This window comes from Aythya ferina (assembly GCF_964211825.1).
Source record: "Aythya ferina genome assembly, chromosome: 1".
In the NCBI taxonomy this organism is placed as follows: domain Eukaryota; kingdom Metazoa; phylum Chordata; class Aves; order Anseriformes; family Anatidae; genus Aythya; species Aythya ferina.
The window spans coordinates 91,935,820-91,958,256 of NC_140296.1; the positions used below are offsets into that span (position 1 = coordinate 91,935,820).

Here is a 22,437-nt window from a genome sequence, read left to right on the forward strand (position 1 = left end):
ATAAAGAGCACATCACAGAGAGGTCCTGCACAGGCAAGTAAAAGGCATACAGGAGCAGTGGTCCAGACTGTCAGCAGTTGTTTTCACGTTAAGCCTCTTAAAATCTAAAAAGACAAGGATGTTATTCTCTTCTACAGACCTACTTCCTTACAAGAAGATGAACACAGAGCACAAACATACCTTCTTTCATTAAATATCCATTCTCTGCACTAGGGTGTAGCTAACTGAACCTTTAATTACATCCACTTACTCAGCAAGACTATCAAACTGTTCTTGATTTGTTTAATTCTGAAATGATTAACATATTCAAAAATAGGACCTAACAATCTGTGTGTGCACAGTATATTAAATGTAGATGCTTTTATTACAATCTTCTTTGCCACATAGTTTAAAATAAAATATATCAATACAATCACCATAACAGTCTCAGACAACAAATTAACACCATCCAAACAAGATACAGTAAGATACTCCAAAAGGCAGTATGAGTAGCTGGAAACCTTGGTCCTCTGATTCTTTTGTAGAGCACATTGATTATAGATTTTTCAATATAAATCAGCAAACAAACATTAAAGTTAACAATTTCATACTGCAGATGTCTAAAATGTTTATACCCAGTGTGAATAGCATGTGTCTCCCAAAGAGGTAAAAGGGAATTTTAATCATGTAGAGATTATATCCAGGCCCAGAATAGAGTAGATTATTTGTAAACAAGTTTTGGTCTTTCCTGCACAATGGCTCCACAAAGGAGTGCACTCGCAGTAATCAAAATGGCTGGCCACATACACAGAGCAGTTCGCCCCAGAAAAAAGGATCCAACACAAATCACAGCAAGTGGAGAGAGAGAACAGTGGGGAAGGCAACTGGGTGCAAACAGAAGCCATTCACCACTCCCAGGAGGACACACACTTCAGTGTCAGATGTGTACCTGACAGCTAGCTTGACGTGTACACGTCTCCTCCACGTGTACACCTGGGAGTACAGGCAGCAGTGCAGTTGGCATTCCCCAACCACGCCAGTCTCCAGGCTGAGTGAGGGGCCTTGGACTAGTGGGTTACAAACACTCTCTGTGCTCTTAGGACAGCCATGGAAGCTTCTTCAAAAGTTATTGACTCCACTCTCTGTGCTAAAGTGCTTTCTTCTGTAATTAGTGGGGACCTAAACTCGTTTAGACTAACCATTTTTCTTCACCTAAGGATCTGCAAGTGGATCAGACAACCCTGACAAGTCTCCTCCAAGGCCTTATACAAGTAGTGGGCAGCTGTCTGATACTGACACACTTCATAGCTGCACCGGGCAGTAGGTGTTCGTACTCTACAGGTATTACCTGCAGGAGGAGAGGTGGGAATGAAGGTTGGACGTGACTGTTCTGAGCCTTTGAATTTTGTTCTGCAAGCATTATGAAAAAGTGCTGTGTAACTCTGAACCAATAAAAACGCATCTCAGTATTACATATATATACCCTGACATTTAAAAAAGCCTGTTGTGACTACAAAATGTCAGCTACAGAATATATTTACAGATAGTTTTTGATGCTTGTTCCAGGCAAGGGATGTTAAGCACAATTCTTCACTGAATACATAAACCTGACCTAATTTAGATCAGGTCAGTGGGAGTTTAAAACAGATGCCACATGAACAACTCCCGGGGACTTAAGCAGAAGCAGCAAGCAGCCAACTGCTACAGCATCCAGCTAGTGCAAAACAGGAACTTTTGCAAATTGAGCACGTGAGTATTGTTATCTTTTTTTCTGAAGCTCCCCTTGCTTTATCTATCCTTTGTACAGTATGGCTATGTCACAGAAAGGTGCGAACTACTGGAGTGATCCTTCTTTCTTTGAAGATGTAGTGAGAGATCACACCTGACACGTATAAGCTGCTCCAGCAAACACCCCACTTGTTCTTTTATGGCAAGATCAAGGCTGATTATGGTTAACAGAGAAAACCTTCTTTGTAAGGTAACTTTGTGTTTCCTAAATTTCAAGCTTTTTACTTCAGAGAAAAACAGCCCTGTCTTTCTCGCAATTCCCTTGTGAAAGCATGTTTTTTTCCAGTGTCAGAAACAATTGTGCTGTCTCACACTTACTAAAAGGGCTTTTTTGTAGTACAGATTTACAGCAGGTAAGATTTCTTTGACAGCAAATTTTGACAGTGCATAGTTAATGCTGCTAAAAAAAATAATTTAAAAGGCCAATTTTTATCTTCTTTCTCCTGTTGATCCTCTGATGTGAAGAACTCAAGAATCTTGATATTTTAGTATCTCCGAGGATGGTGACTCCACAGCCTCTCTGGAAAACCTGTTCCAGTGTGCTCTCACCCTCACAATGATTTATTTTTAAATGTTTAAACGAAATTTCCTGTATTTCAGCTTGTGCCCATTGCCTCTCATCTTCCCATCAGGCATCACTGAGAAGAGTCTGGCTCCCTCTTCTTTACTCTTTCCCATCAGATGTATACACACTGACAGTTCACGTCTTTTCACATGGTGGGTATCTGCCATGAACTCATCTCTGTTACTGACTGCTAATTTTAGTGACTGTTCACATCACCAAAATTATTATTGCTAGGAGGTTATTTCATGGCAGTGGTCACTCTAAGCTGTGGCAGTAGAGTCATGTTTTGTAGGTCTTCTTCTTTTTCCTTAAAATTCTCAAGTCTTTTTTTTTCATTTTTAACTTCAAACTCATGAGAGGAAATAAATGTGTTAGCTGTTTAGAGTTAACGCTTGACCTTTGCCTCTTATATTGCTGCAAAATGTGTTCATCTCTTAAATTTCATTTTTTCAAAGATACCGAAAACAAGGGATTTCAGAAGTGCATTGATTATGAAATCTTACTCTCTTAAAAAATCTGCTGAGCTAAAAACAACTTTAAGGATAAATCACTCTTCTACTAGGTGAAGCCAATTACCTTTGTTATAATGGCAAAAATTCCACAAAATGGTGGGATTAGTGAAGTCTGCAGTGTCAAAAACAATCTTCAGACCAGATCTACTGGGGACTCCCCCTCTATAAGTGACACTACCCATTAGGCTGGTATAAAGAGGAAGAGGCAGGCAAGGTATCCAGGAGAGACCCAAGAGTGAGTTTCCTGAGCCTCCTCAGGTCATCAAGAAAAAGTCAGAGCTGCCCTTTTCTCTAAGGAAAATTTGCTTCATGTAGCTGTGCAAGCCAAAATGCAGTTTCTGTCTATGCAATATCTGTCTATGCCATCTAAGACAAATAAAACTCATCAGCAGAATTCTGATAAAACAACACAGTAGAGTTCCTCTTTGGAGAAGCTGAAACTTCAGCCCCATACAGAAATCAACAGGAAATACAAGTGGTCAGTATTTGTCAGTGCACCTGCCCTACTGGCGTAAGATCTGGCCGAGACATACAAGATGCTGAAATTAGTAAGAATCCCATTCTGAAGGCTAATGAAGCAGAATTTTGAAATGAAAAAAGAAATATTTGGGAGACAAACAATAACATTTTTGTGATCTCTCATCAAAGAAGGTTGCAGAGAATTACATTATGAACAAATTTTGTGCGTTTCTCTGAATTTGGGAAAAAATATTTTATGCTTCCCTGAATATGCCACTTACTAAGCCATACCTATTACTGTTACCACGTTGCTTCATTGATAAGCCTGCCTATAGTGCTCGCTATTGCTAAGTGGAAGTGCCCTACACGGTTTGTAAATACACCCACCCATGAAGAACAAACCAGGGTAGTCATCTTTCAGAGTAGGAGCTGCTTTCTCTTTTGTTCTTAAAGAACAATTGTCCTTAGTTAAAAAAACAAACAAAGCATCAAGCCTGGCCTTGGAGGTAGAACTACAAACTTCTAATCAGTGCTACTGAAAAAAAAGATACTCTTTTATTAATGATTATGTTTTTGGAAGATTATCAGGGGGGCACCTGTGGACATTAGAAATTAGCAGCCAGTACCTGCAAAAACTGAAACCGTGCAACTGTTCGTAAGACAAGAAACAGGAGCAGTTACCAGTAACATGAATGACACCTCAAGGTCACTTCAGAGTACTTAAATGCCAAACATCTCCAAAGTACTCCTACACACAAGCAGAAATTTGCGTGTAGTTTTAACCCTGCTTAGTTTCGTAGCAGCTGAGATACTGAACACCAGAGTAGGTAACCAGATCTCTCCAGGAAAAGGGAGCATTGTAGCCAGCTCCATTGGCACTAAATGCTGTCTTGAAATATATTCTCCAGTTAGTCAAGCATTCCATTAGCAAATTCACATCTGAAGTCTTTGGCAAGGCAGGAACATTGTACTCTCTTGCCCTGGGTAATTACACAGGCTAGGTGAATTTGACAGCCATTTTGATACCTGGTAATATGCGTCAATGCATACTAACTCTGTTTTGTTTTTAAAACTGAGCAAGGCCAGCACATATGTTTGAGAGTGGATATCTGCCTATGCTGGGCGCTATTTCATGGAAGTCAGGTTTCTGTCACAGATCTAAGGCAAATATTACAATTTACAGGAAAGAGATGAGGACATCGATACATTGTGCGTTATTGGAGACATACAGCCTTTATAACACGGTAGCTTTCACTATGATCTCTGGGTTTTCTATGTCCTTTTTGCTTTGGACCATTCTCAGTTCCAGATGGGCTGAGTTTGGTTTGTTTCCTTCTCCAGCTTGTGCTAAAAAGATGACATCAGAATGTCAGTATAAACAGCAGTACAAAAATAAACAAGTTGCATTGTCTGATACCCCATTATATTTTTTCTACCCCACCCCCAGGCCCCCTTACTATCCCTGCAAAAGACTTCCAAAGTAGAAGATCAGCACCCCTGCTCTGCAGCACCTCTCTCGAGGAGAGGAACACAGCTCTGCTGTCAATTACAAAGAGACAAAGACATGCTTTGGGAACCCTCAATTCCCGTCTGGATCTCCTTAGAAGCTGACAAACATGGGAACTCAAAGGTGAGAGAATTTGAAAAAAATCATTCTTTGCATGGCCAGTACAGCCAACAGACTATTACTAGTAGATAATCCCTTCTCCATGTTAAGCACATGCGTTAAAAGGGAATGTGAGTGAGCTATACTTAAAACAGGATCTCTTTTGCACGTGAAATCCAGTGTTTCCTCAAGCTGTTCCACCACTGCTTTGCAAAGCAGCTAAGCAGTCAGCGTAACTGCAGTCCCAGTGTTAAGCTGAACAGTGACATCTTCAGTCTGGTGTTGTCACAAACAGGGTTGGAGGACACAGAACGTGTACTAGTAAGACTACCTAGCTCTCCTGTAGATTCTCTAAATCCTCTGAGTGCCTCCACATTGAAGGATACCTTTCTGAGTCAGGAAACTCAGAAAGCTCTGTAAATGTTTCTTCTGATGCAAATCCAAAGAGAACACAGGATCAAGGTTTGAATAAATTACCTTTTGCACTCTTAATGGTCCTTTGCAGAACATGTTGCATGGCTGACACAGTCTTTTCGCATGCTACCTGCACATTAACATAATATATCCAGGTTGTAGTAAAATTTCAGCTGCCCAGTTTAATAGCAGTGCTTTTCAAATAATAATATTCAGGCAAACACAACTGGCAAGACACAAACAGGGTAACAACTATGTAAAGTAGAGTTTGGACAAGACGTTTCAGAGTCTCTTAATTCTCCCAAAACAGGTATTAGAAATCATACACCCATATCAAGGACTCAGTGTGCATAAGGGAAGGAATTGGGATAGAGTAAATGGTTTTCAGTGCTTATTAAGTGAGGATTAAAATATATTTATTAATGTACATGCAATGCAGTCTCTGTCTCTCTCTCTCTCTCTGAACATCTTATTTAGCAAAATTACATAACTGAAATGTGATCATCCGAAGTTGTACAAGCTAAAATCTTGTAGGAAAAGAGAAATTCCGATTGTTTTAAATAATGTAATAGATTACAAATAATAACAAGAGGCAGCCTAAACTTGCAGGCAGATGAAAAACTCTCCCATACCTTCAGATTGTTTGGATGCTTATGTGTCCAGGCCAAAAGCATAGCAGCAAACAAGTCTCCTGTTCCAACAAAGACAGCGTCCACTTTAGGAGATTCCACTCGAATTCTTTGTGTCATCTTGGTACCATCTGCATTAGCTACAATACAGACAGACAGTTAGGTAACAGACTCAGCAACTAATACGACAGCATTTACCATGATTTTAAAATGATAATCAGATTTGAATTCCTGTGTTATTTGGAACGTGAAGATGCTAAGGAGCATAGTAAACTTGTACCAATTCTGTTTAAACGTGCAACCTTCCAAAATTTTGCTGAGTTGGGACAGCATTTACAACTTATATATTGTACATATTTCACTTAAGTGGGAACAGATAGCTGACACTTTCACTTTCACGAAAGAGTAAGAGCCCTAAAATTATTCATTTAGACCGCAGCAGCAGCTTGCTTAGGAAACCACATATTTATGGAGACTGCTGAATCCTATGTGGGACATACCCAACCAGAATCTAGAGAGAACCTCTGAGTTTTATGGAGTCACGAGAGCAGCTGTACACAGCAGCAGAGAGTATCTGATCCACTTGCTATACTCAATCACCACTGGAGTGATCAGGCTTACTCCAGCCCCAGCATGTACCAAGTACTAAAAAATACCAATTGGTTCTTTGTGGAGTTTGGATGACTTTTTTTTCTTTTGGTCTCAGCAGTCCAGAAGGTTATGCCCAGATTGAGAACACAAAGATAAAGAGAAAACAAGATTATTCCAGATAACTATGTCCTTTGCGTGTAAAAAAATCCTGTGAGAGTCCAAACACACCGTGCATCTTCATGATGATACAGAAGAGGACAGAAAGGAGAAGCAGAAGGCCATTTTACAACCAATCAATCAACAATCCATCAGGGCAGAATAACCTATTAACAGGACAGTGTAATTTTTCATAAAAGCCACTAAACCATCTACAAGGTCTGTTTTATACAACTAGTACTTGTCAGGAACTCTATTAGGGGCTTTAGCAGCCCTGATTAATCTCACCTAGGACAGACACCCATGCGCCCTCTGCCACTGGTGCAGGGAGCTGCACAGCAGCTCAGGCACAGGCACAAACATCCTTGCCTGAGCTAGGCTGTAGGTGTACCTGCATCCAGCCCTGCTGTCCTGACTTACTGATTAGATTTCACAGACCTCTTACCTGACCTGTCTCATCTCTCTTCAACAATCACTGGACTGTCAATGGGACCTGTCTTGCCATCACCACCCCGTTCTTCTCACCTTATTCAGATATGCTATGGTTACCCTCAGCTCCCAGCCTGTCTTCCCTCACGGTGAAGCCCTGTTCTTACTGCTTACTGTAGAAGAAGTTCACTTAGGGAAGTAAGCTCCTTCCATGCACTGCAAATGGATCTAATGAAACTACTTTGTAAAGCAGAGAACTCGTTTTTTGTTTGTTTGTTTGTTTGTTTTAAAAAAGTATATTTTAATGAAGCAGTTTGCAACTTACTTTTTCTGTGGCTTCCCAGGGCAATAAGGTAGTCATTTCCTAGAGGTGCCTGCAGATCTGAGCTTGTGATCACCACAGTCTCTGGTCCCATGGCATGGAGCATATCCATTACCTTCCCATGTGCAAAAAGGAAGGAATCAGTGACTGCAGTGTGTGTTGATTAAACTTTGCATCATTCAGAGTACTTAAGGATTTTTCTCAATCACCTTATTTGGTATCTTTTGTAAAGAGAAAGAACAGTTTCTACTCAGAGAACTCACTTGAACTCACTTAGGGGGGGGTAGTTTGAAATAGAGGAATCAAAACAGTCATATTTAAATGCACACACTTGTTAAAATATCCAGGAATCTGTTTGTATTATCTTTGGATGCTCCTCTGAAAAGAACACACTGTTTCAGATCTGACCAAAATTTTTGTCTGCATCACGTTTTCATGTATCAAAAGTAGCATCAAAAGAAGAGAACAAATATACAGATACATGCACTCAAGCTGGCATCTTTAAACGCTTACTAGAAAGACAATAAATCCAAGCCATGATTTATTTTTTTTAGCTAAGAATTTAACAGTTACTAAAAACAAAGAGTTAAAGAGCTAAATCAAAGGCACAAGTGTGTCTGTCTTCATCTTTGCTTCTTGTTGTTTCAAACCCAAAGTGTACACCATCATGTATCTTTGCAGATGTATTTCCTCCCCATGTGTTCATCACTTAAAGCCATCAATGTCTTACTTCTGACATCACAATTGGTTGCTACAAAAGTGAATTTTGATTTCACGGAAGAAAGAATGCCTTCAGTAATGAGTTTAGCATAAAACACTGATAAAATATTAATTCTCCCGGAAGAGTTTAACTAAAAATCCTCTCAGGCTTGCTATGACTCATGAACAGCTGAATGATAAGGACTTGTATCTGCTGTTTTTTAATTCTCTATTACTTTTTTTTCTTGTCTAAGCCTCTAAGTTTCTTCAGCTGTCAGATCTCTTTGCACAGACGTTGGTTGGGTCTTAAAGAAGCAGCAAGTCCACCAGCATATGCTGACATAATCATAATGTGAAGTAACATTAAACTCAGTTTCACTTCTCATCCACAGTTCACCAAGACCTACTCATGGTATTTCTAGTTGTAGGACTCAGCCCCTTCTACACCAAAAGTAGGTCATATTTAGCTAGATGTTAGAAGACTTTATTGTCATCACTAGTTTTGCAGAAGAAATCAATGAAAGCTTATCACCATGGAAATATATGGCAGAAGCCCTACCACCTCCAAAAGGGACAAATTCCAGCATGGATTATTACCTGGAAGGATAGACCTACATATGATATGCAGCTGAAGAGACAGACATATTAAGATAGAATATCCTGCAAGCAACTGTTTTAAAATGTTTCCATTCCTAAGTACAATTCCATCTCCTTACAGAGGATTTTTAAGAAAAAAAACATCATAATGAAGAGCTAGCACACAAGAGTTGGAGAGACTGGCAGATTACTAACATGTAAAATGGTTTATAACATCCAACTCAAGCAGCTGTAATTTGCAAACCTAAAACTAAGAGGTGCTCAGGTAACAGTGTTGTTTTCCAGACTGTAGTCCCACTGGCAAGGACAAGAATAGAAGAACCCAGTTACAGGTAGCAGTTGTTAGTATGAACTACAGTTTATCCCCCTCTCTCAGCACAGTGGAGTAATGTAAAACTGGGGTGGAAATGAGAAATTAGAAGAGCTCAGATCTTTGGAACTGTTTTCTGCTGTGAAGAGTTGGTAATCTACTGACATTGCATGATATTGCTGGAGGGGAAAAAAAACAATAAACACCAGGGCTGACAGAGCCCAGCTACTCTCCAGGGTGCCACTGCAGCTGCTGTTTGTTTAAAGATTTTGTATTCTTTGAAGTTCAAAATCAAGCTGGAAGAAATAACATCAGTCCTTTATGAAAGCACTTGGCTAGTCAGCAAAACAAAGAGCTCAATTCTTTTTAAGAAACCAATAAAATCATATTTCTATTTTGTCCTTCATCACCAAGCCCTGCAGCTTTTTACAGTTCTTCAGTTTGCATAAAAGGATGAATCTTTACACCTCCATGCAGTAAACTTGCAGACCATCTGTCATCCTGGTAGGATGATGACGGCAGCTGTCAGCACTCTGGATGTGTCCACCTTTCACCAGGAAGGACCTGAAGGCCATCACTCCCAATCCAGTTTCTCATCTATGCACTGCTTTCGCAACCCAGGTCTCATGGCCTTTGAGTCAGTTTAAGAAAAAGAAACAAAACACCAGCAAACACTGTCAGGAAGAGATTCAGAGTGTATTCAGCCAATCCATCTAAGTTTCCTAGTAAGCGCTTTTCCTTGCAAACTGTCTCGATGGGAGTAAGAAATAGCTGAAACACTCAGCACTGCTGCTGCATGACTAGGATGTGGACAGCAGAGGGAGCGACTTCTGCAGGTTTCTAATGCCCTGGGTCACTTGGGGTTTTTCACCCCAACCACTGAATTTCCACACTGCTGACAGTGCAGTTATTTGTCAGGTGTGCTGCTGCTTGCCTTATCACTGCAGGAAAACAAACTCAGAGAGCTGCTCGTTACCTCTGCAGTGCCTTTCTTTGTAGTTCTTTCAGGAAGTTTCTTCAGAAGTCTGACACAAGAACGCAAAGTTTGCACACTGAGCGCACAAGCTTTAATGACAGATGGATAGCAAGGACAGAGGCTAAAGCAATTTCAAGGTTAAAGACAAATGATAAACATTGCAGGTAGAATTACAGAATGAGATCGTACACAATCTATCCCTTACCTACTTACCTCTAAAGCGTCTTTTTCTGTGTGAATCTTCCTGCCAGTAAGTAACCTGAAAATGAAACACAAATCTTGAAAGAGCACATGTACTCCAGGCAACAGCAGCTTTGTTTACTCTTTGAAAGGATGAAAGCTTGGACTGCACAATAGAGGCTTAAACAATCTGGTGGTTACAGATTCTGCTGTACCAGACCACTTTTAAAAGTTATGTGCACAGACACACAGTGCTTCTGAGGCAGGCTTGTATCAGTCCTAACCCATTTCCTATACCCTAAAAGTTGCCTCTCAAGTGTCTTCTCTCCATCTCCCATGTAGTTGCTCCCTCCCTTTATGGGGAGAGCCTGTAACACATCATAACAGATTATCTCCTGACTAAAAAGAGTCACACCTATGTAGACAGGGTCAGCATGAGGCATGCAGATTTCAACTCCTAGGAGATATTGCCATGGTGGGATTTCTAAATATAATGTTGGGGCTTTTGAGTCAAATTATTTCAGATTTGACATTCTGACATACAACATGAACTTTTTCACGAATGGGTAAGAATGGGAGAAGGAAATGAGGTATTTTTTCAACCTGCCCTAGATACAGGTCTCTAGAGACAGTAAGAAATACTCCTGAAAATGAGAGACTAGAAAAAAAACATGATAATTCTGTTCCTCAAGTAACTCCCCCTTTTTTTTTTCTGCTTTCAGTATTGAACAACAGGAGGTTTGCTGAAGAGCACTACTTTAAAACAACAGCTAAAAACAAAACACAACTTATACATACATACAGCACTGTACTGAGACAAGTGAAAGAACAGCTATCAGTCTGCCCTGTTTTTATCCCTGTGTTTATTTTGTTATAAAAGGAAATTAAGTACTTACTCAGCCTCGAACTGGTTAGGAGTAATTATATCAGCAACAGGTACAACTTTGTCCCTGTAGACTGGGAGGAGGTCCTTGGGCACATACTATGGAAGAAAAGATGGTATCGAATGTTATCAGCAGCCATATCAGATGTGGGAGTAACACTCTCCAGTAAACATAAAGCTACCAGTGTACTGGTATCAGCAGGAATTAAAGTGGCTGTGCATCCTCCAGCTGGTGACAGTGCTGCCAACAGCTCTTTTGTCACTGACAGTGATGGGAAGCATCACTAAGCAGGCCTAAAGTGATATCATTTAAAGGAAGTGGTGTCTAGATGAAGAGCTTTTGGGTTCCCCCTTACCAAGATGACAGAGCAGCATGAGGAAATAAAGCGTCTGACCACAAGGAACTCTTTTTTGTGTCCTTACCTCCAAATTAAACTACTTTGTTGTTGTACCAATGGAAAAAAGGTCCTTTGCTGCACCAGTGTGTACCCACAGTGATTGTGTCACACTTGTGGGACTTGAGGAAAAAGTAACATTTATGTAATGTATTATTTGTCTCCTCCTTTTTAGTGCAGTATTTCTGGGGTGTGTTGTACATTAATATTCCATAATGGGAATCAGATTTGTAACTTGGGTAACTTTGTAACAATTTATAAAGTAGTTATGACAAGTACATTTGCTTGCGTTGTACAAACCATCACATTGCTGACTGCAGACCCTGCTCATCAAGTAATGAGGGCCAACACTCCCTCCTCTGCTTTCCTGGTTCATTTCTATCCCATCTTCTTCAGCTAAATACAGCCCTTTAGCAAAGGGAGATTGGCTGTCTAAGCAGGTGACATACACCAAGATGTAGCAGGAGCCTACCAGTCTGTATGTTCTTCAGACTAGAAAGAAAGTTGAAAAGCATCAGCTGTTCTGGCATGTACTGGAGTTCAGATTGGAGTTTGAGTTAAATTGCCACCTCACCTTCTCATGTCCTGTTGTAACTCAATACAACAAAACCTTTATTAAGGTTCATAGTTTAATAGGGGTTAATACTCTTCATCAGCACCCCATTTTCTAAACCAGGATTAATCCTTCTTTTCATCAATGTTTTAATTTCTCTGTTAGGCTCATAAGCTGTGTCGGGCAGGGTGTATTTATCCATGTTCCCATGTGTTACTATCTCCCATTCCAGTCATATCAGTTGCAGATAAAACCTTATCATGGTGTTGACCATTAGGTTCTACTAGAAGACACATCATATTGCTACTCAGCTCATTCACGTTTTTATGGTGATGTGATGATGTTACGGGGACTCTGCCTTCAGACAGAAGTTCAAGACTAGATCACATCTAAATCAAACCATCTTAAATAATAATTTTATTACTTTTTATGGCAGGAATGAGCTGGTGGGTTGCATGTTAAATTTTCTCCTCTTCTTCCACCTATCTTGTCTTCCACCCAAAAGACACAGGAAGCTCCATACTTATGACTTCTCCCCAGAGCCAAGGCTTTGCAAGGTGACTCTGCAGCCACTAGATCTCTGCCTTGTTAGAAAAAGCTAAGGATAATAAATATTGCAATAATCATAAAATGAAAGAATAAGACCACAAAAGCAATGGCAAATTTATTACTAAGTGCTATGCCACGTGATTTTTTCTATGAGCAGGTAAACTGTAAAAAGGTACAAGGACAAAGAGGAATTCATAGTGCATGACTAGCTTAGGCAGAAGAAAATATAAAATATCATTACTGCTGATCTCTTCCCACATTGCACTTTCACTGCAACTATCTGCTAGTGTTGATTAAAAATGAATGTCTCTTTGTCAGTATGCAGTCTGGAACTGGCACACACGACCTTTCTGTCACTACCACAGCCCAATGCCTAACAGCTGCTGGATCTCACAGGAAATAAGTCATCTTCATTTAGGTTCAAGCAGTAGGTCAATTTCTGTGATCGCTGACAATGTGAGCAAGGCTACCTGCCAAAACTGCTATCTTGACAGAAAATGAGAGAACTCCAGTGAGAAATGAAGGGGAAGAGGGGAGTATTTTCCTGTGGACAGGGTCCATACTCTACCTGTTCTCTCAGCAGAGAGTTAAAAATAAATCCTCCGGGTATACAACCATTATGCTCCCCAGATGATAAACTAATGATAAACAGGAACAAATGTAGTTGATGCTGGGATCCAAAGCCACACTGAGGTAAAGCAGCTTAGTCTTTGTGTTTAAAAATTAATAAATATTTATACTTACACATTTATATAACGAAAAAAATCACTATACAAAGAATCTAAACAAATAAGTACTAACCATGGAGCCTTCTCCATTCCACTTGTCACCCATCACTGGATCACATACTGTAACAGAGAACAAATCTAGCTTTAGAGATGGGGGGCAGTCAAACAGACATTGGTGGGGGTAAAAGCTTTAAGTAACAGTAGCAGCTATGTTACAGCATTGTCCCTTGATAGCTCATACACTCGCACAGTTCTTGCAGCATACTTAACCAAAACTTTTTAATTGGTGGCTGAAAGAGTAAGGCAGGTGTAAAAGAAATCTTAAACAGGTATCAGAGGGTTGTAGTCACCCTCTGCTACCTGCTTCCATGTTGTTACATCTGGAAGCAATGACAATGAGAGGGTCTGATCACTGGGACAGAAGAGGCTTCTGTTATGGAAAATGCACAGAGCTCTCACCTTCACTCCCCAGCCCAAAACTCTGGTGTAGTAATATTACTAGGGTGGGAAAGAAACATGGAAGAAGCTAATATTTGTGAAAATAGTCCTATTTTTACTTTAGTGTAAAAATATACATGCAAAATGTTGTGTTGTACACATAAAAAGTACGTGTATTAAAATGAAACAAGACGAAAATCCAGGCCAAAGTACATAAACTTATCCTTGATGTAGTATTAACAGGTTCTGAATCATCTGCAATATTAACAATGTATTCTAAGTGCCCTCAGTTTCAAAGCAAGAACAGAAACAACCTTGGCTTCTACTTCAAAAAGAATACTGTTCACTGTGTTACAAGAGCTTTCAGCAAGATAAAAAAGAAATACAAATCCCAACATATCAAATCAATGTCCAATTGATACTTAAGGAAGTTTCTATGAGCAACAAGAGAAATTTGTTTTACATTTTAAAAGTATTTTCTTTACAGTATGATCTGTTTATTAAACATACTGGATCTTAGAAGCTTAGTTGTGTTCCCATTATCTGACCACTTCCTTCCCGTTCTATACAGTTAGGTATTTCTTTCTGTTCATACTCCAATACAGTTTTTAGTTTTCACTTGCTAGTACAGGACTGTGGAGAACCTGCCAATGTAACAGCTTTACTATGGGCTAAAAAACTATAAAAATCAAGCTCATGGTGATATCTCTGCTATATTTTTCAAGATGAGAACTGTGCTTTATTAATTCTAAGTCCACTATCACACTATGCAGCATTGCACCTTGTAAATCCTGTGAACCGTTCTAGATTCCTGCCCACAGGGTTTATTGAACCTGAAGATGCCAAGCACCAACTCTGATTCACAGCTCTTTATCCCAGTAAATCCCCACTGACTTTGCTATGTTACTCTAAACTCTTGCTCAATTCAAGCCTACGCCGATTGTACTCAAAAGTCCTGAAACACTCAGAGAGTCTGAAATGAAAAGAGGGGAATCTTTGCTCTTTGAGCTTTCCTGGGTAATCTTAGCACGAGTAACCAGAATTAAAAACGTCTTTGACTTATTAAACTTACACATTGCGACTGTTCTTCTGGGATGAAAAAGAAAACATGGCAAGGCTGGATGGGAGTCTATCCCACTTTTGACTGACTTGGAAATCAAGAATAGGCTTCAGCTATCAGCACTTCCAGCCTATGCCTCGAAATTAAAATCCCAGCTGGCTGCTGCTGTTTGTACAAGACTTCCTTTGATACAATCACTTCTTAACACACGCTCTCCTTTGGATGGCATAATGCAAGACACATACTGAAAGGCGTAATACCAGAAAGATAAAATCCAACTCCCTCAACACTTAAGCAATGTTGAAATGAAACTTCACTGGAATCTCAGCAGGTCCCAAGCAGATCTGAGCACAAAATGATTGTGAAATGCTGGGTAGCATCAGAATGCTTTCATCCTAAAGCATGAAAATGATGGGCATATACAACAATGAAGCAGAAAGAATTACAATTCACATCCTTACCATACACTAGGTTTGAATTCTGTTGCTTCAACTCCTGGACAATATCCACCACCATTGCAAGAAATGATGTGTCCCTTGTATAACCTTTGTGAAAAAAGACACTTTTAAAGTTAATTTTCAATAATGTTTTACTGGTGTATTTATTTGTTTAGTTATTTAGCATAGAAATGTTGCATACTTCTCATATGCATTCTCATATGCATTCGGATCAATGCATATGAAAAGAAAAGCATTTTAGTATTTTATTCAGGAATAATAAGTGGAAGAAAAGCCAAGACAGTCTCCACTATAAACACAACTTTAGAAATCCATTTGCTAAGTACATTATACATGAAGTGCTTATACAACTTCAAAATGTTTGAACATACATACAAAACAGTGAGGCTGTCTTTCCAACACATTAATGCAAGGAAAATTAGTCTTGAACGTTTCAGAGCAATGGCCAATATACTAATAAAATCCCTAATCTTAGGCTTAGTTGTGAGATAAGCTAAACATTTGTTTATTTATTTATTTATTTACATCTCAAGGCCCTAAATACAATGTTAGCTCTACAACATTCTCATTTAATTATCAATTTCTTTAACATTTATCTGCTTTTTTTTTTTTTCATTTATACATTTACTTATTGTATTTATTTTACATGTTAATTTCATTTATAACACATTAATTAACAAACTCATTTTCATTTACTCTAGTTCATTTAATCTAGCAAGGTAGCTTCTTCGAACCTTCAGCAGTGCCCATTCTACTAATATATTTAAAAATACATTTTGGAGACTTCTTTTTAGTCTTAAAATTGTTCATTTCTTACATGTTGAGGACAAATGGAAAAAGATTCCAAGATTCTGGGGCAAAATGCTTTGTCTTATTTCCATTAAATGCTGATTATCATTGAAAAAAGACAAGCAAAGATTTTTGTTTTCAATGACCTGTCACAGCAGACTGGCTTAAAAACCTATAAAGCCATAGTATGAGTAACATTATTGATGGAGGTATTTCAAAAGCATTAAATAACTGGAGTTTATCTGGCATCCTGAATGCTCTACTCTAAGTGAAACAAATACTTAAAGACCTACAAGTAACTGACAGTCACAAAAGTTAATGAAGTGATATTTTATATAATCACCCTAAAGGTAACCATTTCCATTTCAGCCAAGATACCTACAGTAATTAGACATGCAATTACAGTCAAATCCTAACTGCTGACAAATTAATTTAAGTGTTTGATTAATCATATCCAGGTCACTGGAGGTAGCAAAGTATGGCTGTGCAACATGGTGAAGAGAAAAATATGTCTTTCGGTTTGAAGAGAAAAATACGTCTTTTGGCCCTGAATGATTTTCAACTTCAGCCATAACTCAACACAAAAATAGAGAGGGTGTTATTAAATCATAAGAACTGAATGTCATTTCCACCCATTCCTTCTCTTTGTCTACACTTCTCTGTGTCTATACTTTGTCTATACTGGCTACACTGAACAAGCTTTTTAAACAAACTGGAACAAAACACTGACCCATCTATACATCTATACCCGAAAGTCCTATTTTATAAGGCATTTAAATATTTTTTTGTCTTCAACATTTTCAAAAGATATGTATTTCTGTTGTTTTTAATCTCTTACATCTGTTTTGGCAGTTTAAGACGCTAACAGGAAAGGAGCTGGGGGCCCTCCTAAGAGTTGAAAGTAAAATAAAGAAGGAACATTTCAGCAAAAAGAATATTCAAACATTATTTACCAATGCTGTATAGTAACATCTCCTGAAAACTCCTACAATACAGTGAGCTTTTCCTGGAAATGTCCTCTGAGTGACATCTTTCAAGGAAACAAAGGATGTTCTTTTAGTTTGCAATTACAAAGAACACATTTATGCTGAAATTAATTTCTTAACCTTAGCTCTTTTCTTATTTAGTCTCCTTTACTTTGGAAAGATTCCCTGAAACAGAAGGGAAAATAACCTTTCAGTCATGCCATACCCTTCAAGCCAGAATGACTGCTTTGGGGTTATAATCCATACAGTTAAACTCTCCAGTTTTCCTTTTGTATAAGGAGATTGCTTTCCTACATGTGGAAACTGTGAAATTAATTAAATCTGGCAATTTATTTCTGTTTACCTTTAAGAAGTGACAGTTCACTGCCATTAAAAAAAAAGCTCACATGCTAGTAATCCTGTAATCTAAACCGGACGCGGTTTAGATCCTGTAATCTAAACCGGACGCATAGCTCTCACTGAGGTGAAACCCCATAATTGATCTACACCAAAGAGGCAGAAATTGGATGAGAAGCAGTCTGTAATAGAAACTGCTGATATAATCTCCCCATTCTATACAACATTCTACAAGAAGCTTTCTTTGCCTATATTTACAATGCTTTTCCCTTAGTAGTGTATAAAGTCATTGTGTCCTCCAGAGCTGTATTCACTTGGAGAAGGTAAAAGGAGCTACATAGCAACAAGAGCAAATCAAAAATATGTGACAGAGAGAAAAACAAAATCCACCCCTCCTTATGCTTTGCTCTGTATCCAAAGCACTATCCCATGAAGACCAAGTAGAAAAAACAAGGGCAGACAACTACATACAAGTCATTCTATTATACCAGAGTGCTATTAATGCAAATTTAGGAGAAAGGATTAAACCCATGTCTTCAGAGTGATTTTAAATACTCTGACATTCCTCACCCTTTTTTTCTGTAGTCACTCCCAAAACATTAACTAAGCCTGTACAAGACTGGCCTGTACAAGTCTGTAAACTATACCAGAGGATCGATTTACTCACCCAATTACAACCTTCTGGCTGGAGAACACTTTCAAACTAAATAACATGAGCAGTTAGGTCTATAATATACAATTGAAATCACAGGAGGAATCTAAGGAGGAAACATGTAATTGCGTCGTTTGGGATAAGGAGGGATATGGTTTATATATCTCTACACTCATTTTACTTTTCACATGAACTCCAAAGAAAGAAACTCTTCATACCTGTGAGTACATAATCATACTGGTTGACCTTGTTCAGCTTAAGTCCTTCATACAGTTCATGAAGTTCATCTGAATTTAACACCTGACCCTTCCAGTGTGCATAACCTGCAAAACAAAAGCCAGATCATTTTTCAAGGGCTAGGTTTTCTAATTAGGATCAAAGAGATCAAAAATGTGGAGGAACATCATAGGCATCAGAAGGCATTTCTAACTTTCTAGTAAAAGAGTAAAATCTATTTTTGTTATTTTGTATTACAGGGAAAAAAATGACAGCAGGATGCCACATTTAATTATGGGCCATAAACTGCACTATGCAGAGCCCAGGTTTCACTCAGAAGAAAACAGGCTTGTAGGTGCAGGCTTGTGGGGTCTATCTGAACACAGGTATGCAGCACTTTCATACCCGACATGGCTTTCACTGGCACCTGCATATATCTAATAGGGCAACCACAGCAGAATATCATCATGAGAAGTTCTCTAAATGTACAATTTCATCTGACAGAGTGCCTTCCAAAAATAGGATGATTTTAATGCTGAGACTGCTGGAAGAGGCAAACAAATATCAGAAAGGCACTAAAAAACGGACAAATAATACCCATACATTCTTGTCCTTGAGGGATCTGTAGGAATTATAAGCAAGTATTTTTGGCTGAGAAGTGGATGGAAGGCAAAGTTGTAGAGAGAAACTGAAATGCCTTCAGCAAACAATTGACCAAGCTCCAAGGCAGCCAAATTGTCAATAAATAAATAAATACATTTCACTGTCAGATGCTAAACATTTATTGAAAAATGTAAATGCACCTTTCACCTTGTCATCAAAGCTTGCCCATCTAGATGGCAGCCACCACTCCCTTTTATATACATATGCATACATATATATAAAGCAATGGCATTTCCCCCAAGACGTTAGATGAGGCACCCAAGATTTAACTCTTCCAACCTTCATAAATTCACTTGTGTTTTTTTTTTTTTGTTTGTTTTGTTTTGTTTTGTTTTAAATCCCATCTTTCTATTAAGTTGGATTACAAAAAGTGAAACATTACATTAGTATCTTCTTCCACAGCACCATGTGAGTAGACAATGGTATTTCGTTTTAATTCCTGCTCTTGGAGTTAGAAAATTCTGTGATAAAAACTCTTGGCTTGATTATCACTCTAAACTGTGTCATTAGAGGAACTGACAAAAGGTGCCTAGAGCCTAGGATAAACACATTTTTCAGTTTTGCTTCTTACAAATGCAAACACACCCACAGCAGGGTGAGCAGATGGATCATTTTGCTCTCCTCGTCTCACAAAGCCCTAGTCCCTAAAACACGACGCTCTGCCAGCTGGTGAAGGGACTGACTCACATCAGCCACGCGGATTCTCTCCTTAGCAAATGTTTTTTAAAAAAGTCTTTGTGAAGAAAGGGAGAGAGCTCCAAGTACACGAGGAACCCTTGGCTGCAGATGACTCAAGCACTTGGCTTATTTAGGCAACCGTTTGTACTGCCACATCATGGCTTTAGGGAGAAATTTTCTGCCCTCTCCTCTTTGCTGAATCTAAATTCCTCTTAGCGCTCAAAATCCAGTCCACGCAAGGGCACGACACAATCCTGTGTGCTCCACTGTGCCCGTAATTCATCAGCAAAGCTGAGCTTGTTTCCACAGATGTGGAAACTCAGTGGGCATATGAGGGGAGAGCAGTTTGCACCCAGAATCAAGGCCAGCCAGCTCGAGCAAGGGCTTCCAGGCGTACCTGAAGGTCCCTTTTCACTATCTGGTAACAAGTGCAGTACAACCTAAAATGCAATCACACAACAGCTGGAGGAAAAAGAGCCCTACAGGAGAACTCGGGAAAGCCCCAGCTCCTCAGACAGAAGAAAAAAGGCAATGCCTTCACTGGATCTGCGGGGAACTGGGATTTCGCTGGGAGCTGAGTTATGTTTGAGAAGAGAGAAACAAAAATCAACACTGACAGTGATGTGGAAACCACTCTAAGCCCTTTCCCCGGGGGAATCTTCATATAACATGATGAATAAGGGCGAAACCCCATGACCCTGGTAGGGTCCATGACCCTGATCATACTCTCCTGGTAGAATTTAGAGCCAAAAAGCAGCTTCTGTGGAGGGGCAGAAGAAAATGCCAGCTGCTTGTGATTAAAAACGCTTTCAGTGATGGAAGAATGGACACCTTGGGGTCCCAGAAAGAGGGAGAGGGACTGCTCTGAAAGGGGAAAGGCCTGGGTAAGGTCCAGCAAAAACCCAGACAGATACTGTGAGGTCAAAAATACACTGCATTGCCCTGAACCCAAAGAGACTTAGCAGGGAATGCCAGCAGCAAGCTTCAACATCTTGAAGCCCAATGGCTTTAGGGAAAACCATCAGATTGGCTGGAAGTAAGGATGACAATGAGGAATCGCTGTCCTTCTTGGCTGGACATGAGGGCTTGGCTTGTGATGAGCACATCTGAAGGCCCGGAATTGCAAAGACCTTAAGGAAAATCTGCTTCCTAGAAAAGTTATCCCTATGCCTGCACCCCTAAATATGCATATTTGGCAAACAGCAAGAGAAAATTGTAATTCTGTTTATCTGTCCACATGCTGTAACCCCTGTCTGTAGTAGGAACACAGTGGCACTTAATAAAAAAGTTCAAGGTCTCACAGTATCTGGCTACCTGAGCACAAAAACCACAGCCAAGAAAACTTTAGGATGAGTTTCAAGTTTGTACTTGGCAAAACAACTGCATCCCATTTGGAAACTACGCAGGTGGTTAGGTTGAGCAGCTGGATCAATCTATTAATCTTTTATCTGGGATGTTAAGGTCAGATTTTGGCTTGTACCTTCCACGAAGGATGAACGATGGGCCCTACTTCCTTCAGTTACAAAACTACTAAATAATTCTACTCAGTGCCAGGATAAGAGAGCAGAGAGAAGGCTGCCAGTCACGACACAGCTCTCCAAAACTGCACTTGGCAACACTGCATCTGGCTTGAGGTGACTGCATTAGTTTTCTGGATTAATAAAAATTTTAAACACATAGTTGAACATAAACCATTAAACATCTGTATACCCCTTCTACTTACCTGTATTATAGCCTTTTATTGCAGGTGAATTTTATATACTTGTTTTTAAGCAACTGAGGGAATGAAAAACATGTAAGACATGATGCTTCCTGCCCCTCATCCCTCTAAAATGATAAACTTATTCATTAGTCTCCAAGCAGATGTCTTACTTCACCTGTATCTAAAAGAATAAATAAGAGAAACAGCTCGCACTACATTCAAGATACATTTACATACTTTTCTTTCTAACCTTCCTCCAATGCTACTTTTTTTTTTTTTTTTTTTTTCCTTTGGAATGTATTTATAAGCTTCTTAATTACTTTCAAAAACAATGAGAAAAAGAACAGACTAAAACTCCCAGGCATACCAGAAGAAAAACCAAACCAAACCAAACCAAATAAAACCAGTTAAGCACAGCAAGGCGTGTACGACGTCTTTGTTCTCCAACGCGAAGCATTCTGCTCTGAGGTTTGAGCTCTCCTGTGGTGCTCCCTGCAGATCTGTTCCCAGGGGCTTCAATAACCAAGTATTTCACATGGGGAAAAGGAAGGAAGATGAAGCGTTTAAAGCATGTGGCGGGCAAGCAATCTGCTTTCACCTGTGCCACGAAATTCACATGCAAACTCTGCAGATAACCTGGTCTTAAAACATTACTTAAATCTTCAGCTACCAAGAGGGCTTCAACAGAACCAGAAATAGAGAAACCTAATTCCCCCCTGGGCAGAACTAGAGCATTATTTACAGCTGGCCAGTGTGGGAGTAAAATATTACCACTGTTAGGCAAAAGTGGGGATGTTTTTCTTTTTGTCCCACACATCGCAGGCGTGAGTGAGTGCATATGGGTGGCAGACTGTGAGGAATCACATCAACAAGATGTAATTTCTCATGTATCAGACCTACCAATCAATCCGACCATGCACTCCACTCCCATTAAGTGGAAGACAAAAGTATTTTGCTTTAAAAAAAAGGGGGGTGGGAACAGGCTATTTGTTCTGGAACAACTTCAAAGGTAAGATTTAGATGGCTAAGTAAGCATGTTACATGCTTATCATTAGCAAAAATACAAATCGCATAAGAATTAAAAGATGCACCTCCCAAAATAAACAATGATGCAGTCAAGAAAAAGACAACCTAGATTC

At 39.4% G+C, this 22,437-nt stretch overlaps 1 protein-coding gene across 1 annotated transcript in view; it reads right to left on the minus strand.

Moving 5' to 3' along the window:
• Positions 1-330: 330 nt before the first annotated feature.
• PDXK (pyridoxal kinase) overlaps positions 331-22,437 on the minus strand; it is a 46,060-nt gene continuing 23,953 nt past the window's right edge. The window contains exons 3-11 of the mRNA XM_084491843.1: positions 18,258-18,362; positions 15,280-15,363; positions 13,394-13,440; positions 11,109-11,194; positions 10,246-10,291; positions 7,454-7,565; positions 5,956-6,092; positions 5,387-5,453; positions 331-4,650 (exon numbers count right to left, since the gene is read on the minus strand). Coding sequence (XP_084347969.1) covers positions 4,538-4,650; positions 5,387-5,453; positions 5,956-6,092; positions 7,454-7,565; positions 10,246-10,291; positions 11,109-11,194; positions 13,394-13,440; positions 15,280-15,363; positions 18,258-18,362 — 797 coding nt within the window. The 3' untranslated portion in view covers positions 331-4,537. The remainder of the gene's footprint in view (positions 4,651-5,386; positions 5,454-5,955; positions 6,093-7,453; positions 7,566-10,245; positions 10,292-11,108; positions 11,195-13,393; positions 13,441-15,279; positions 15,364-18,257; positions 18,363-22,437) is intronic.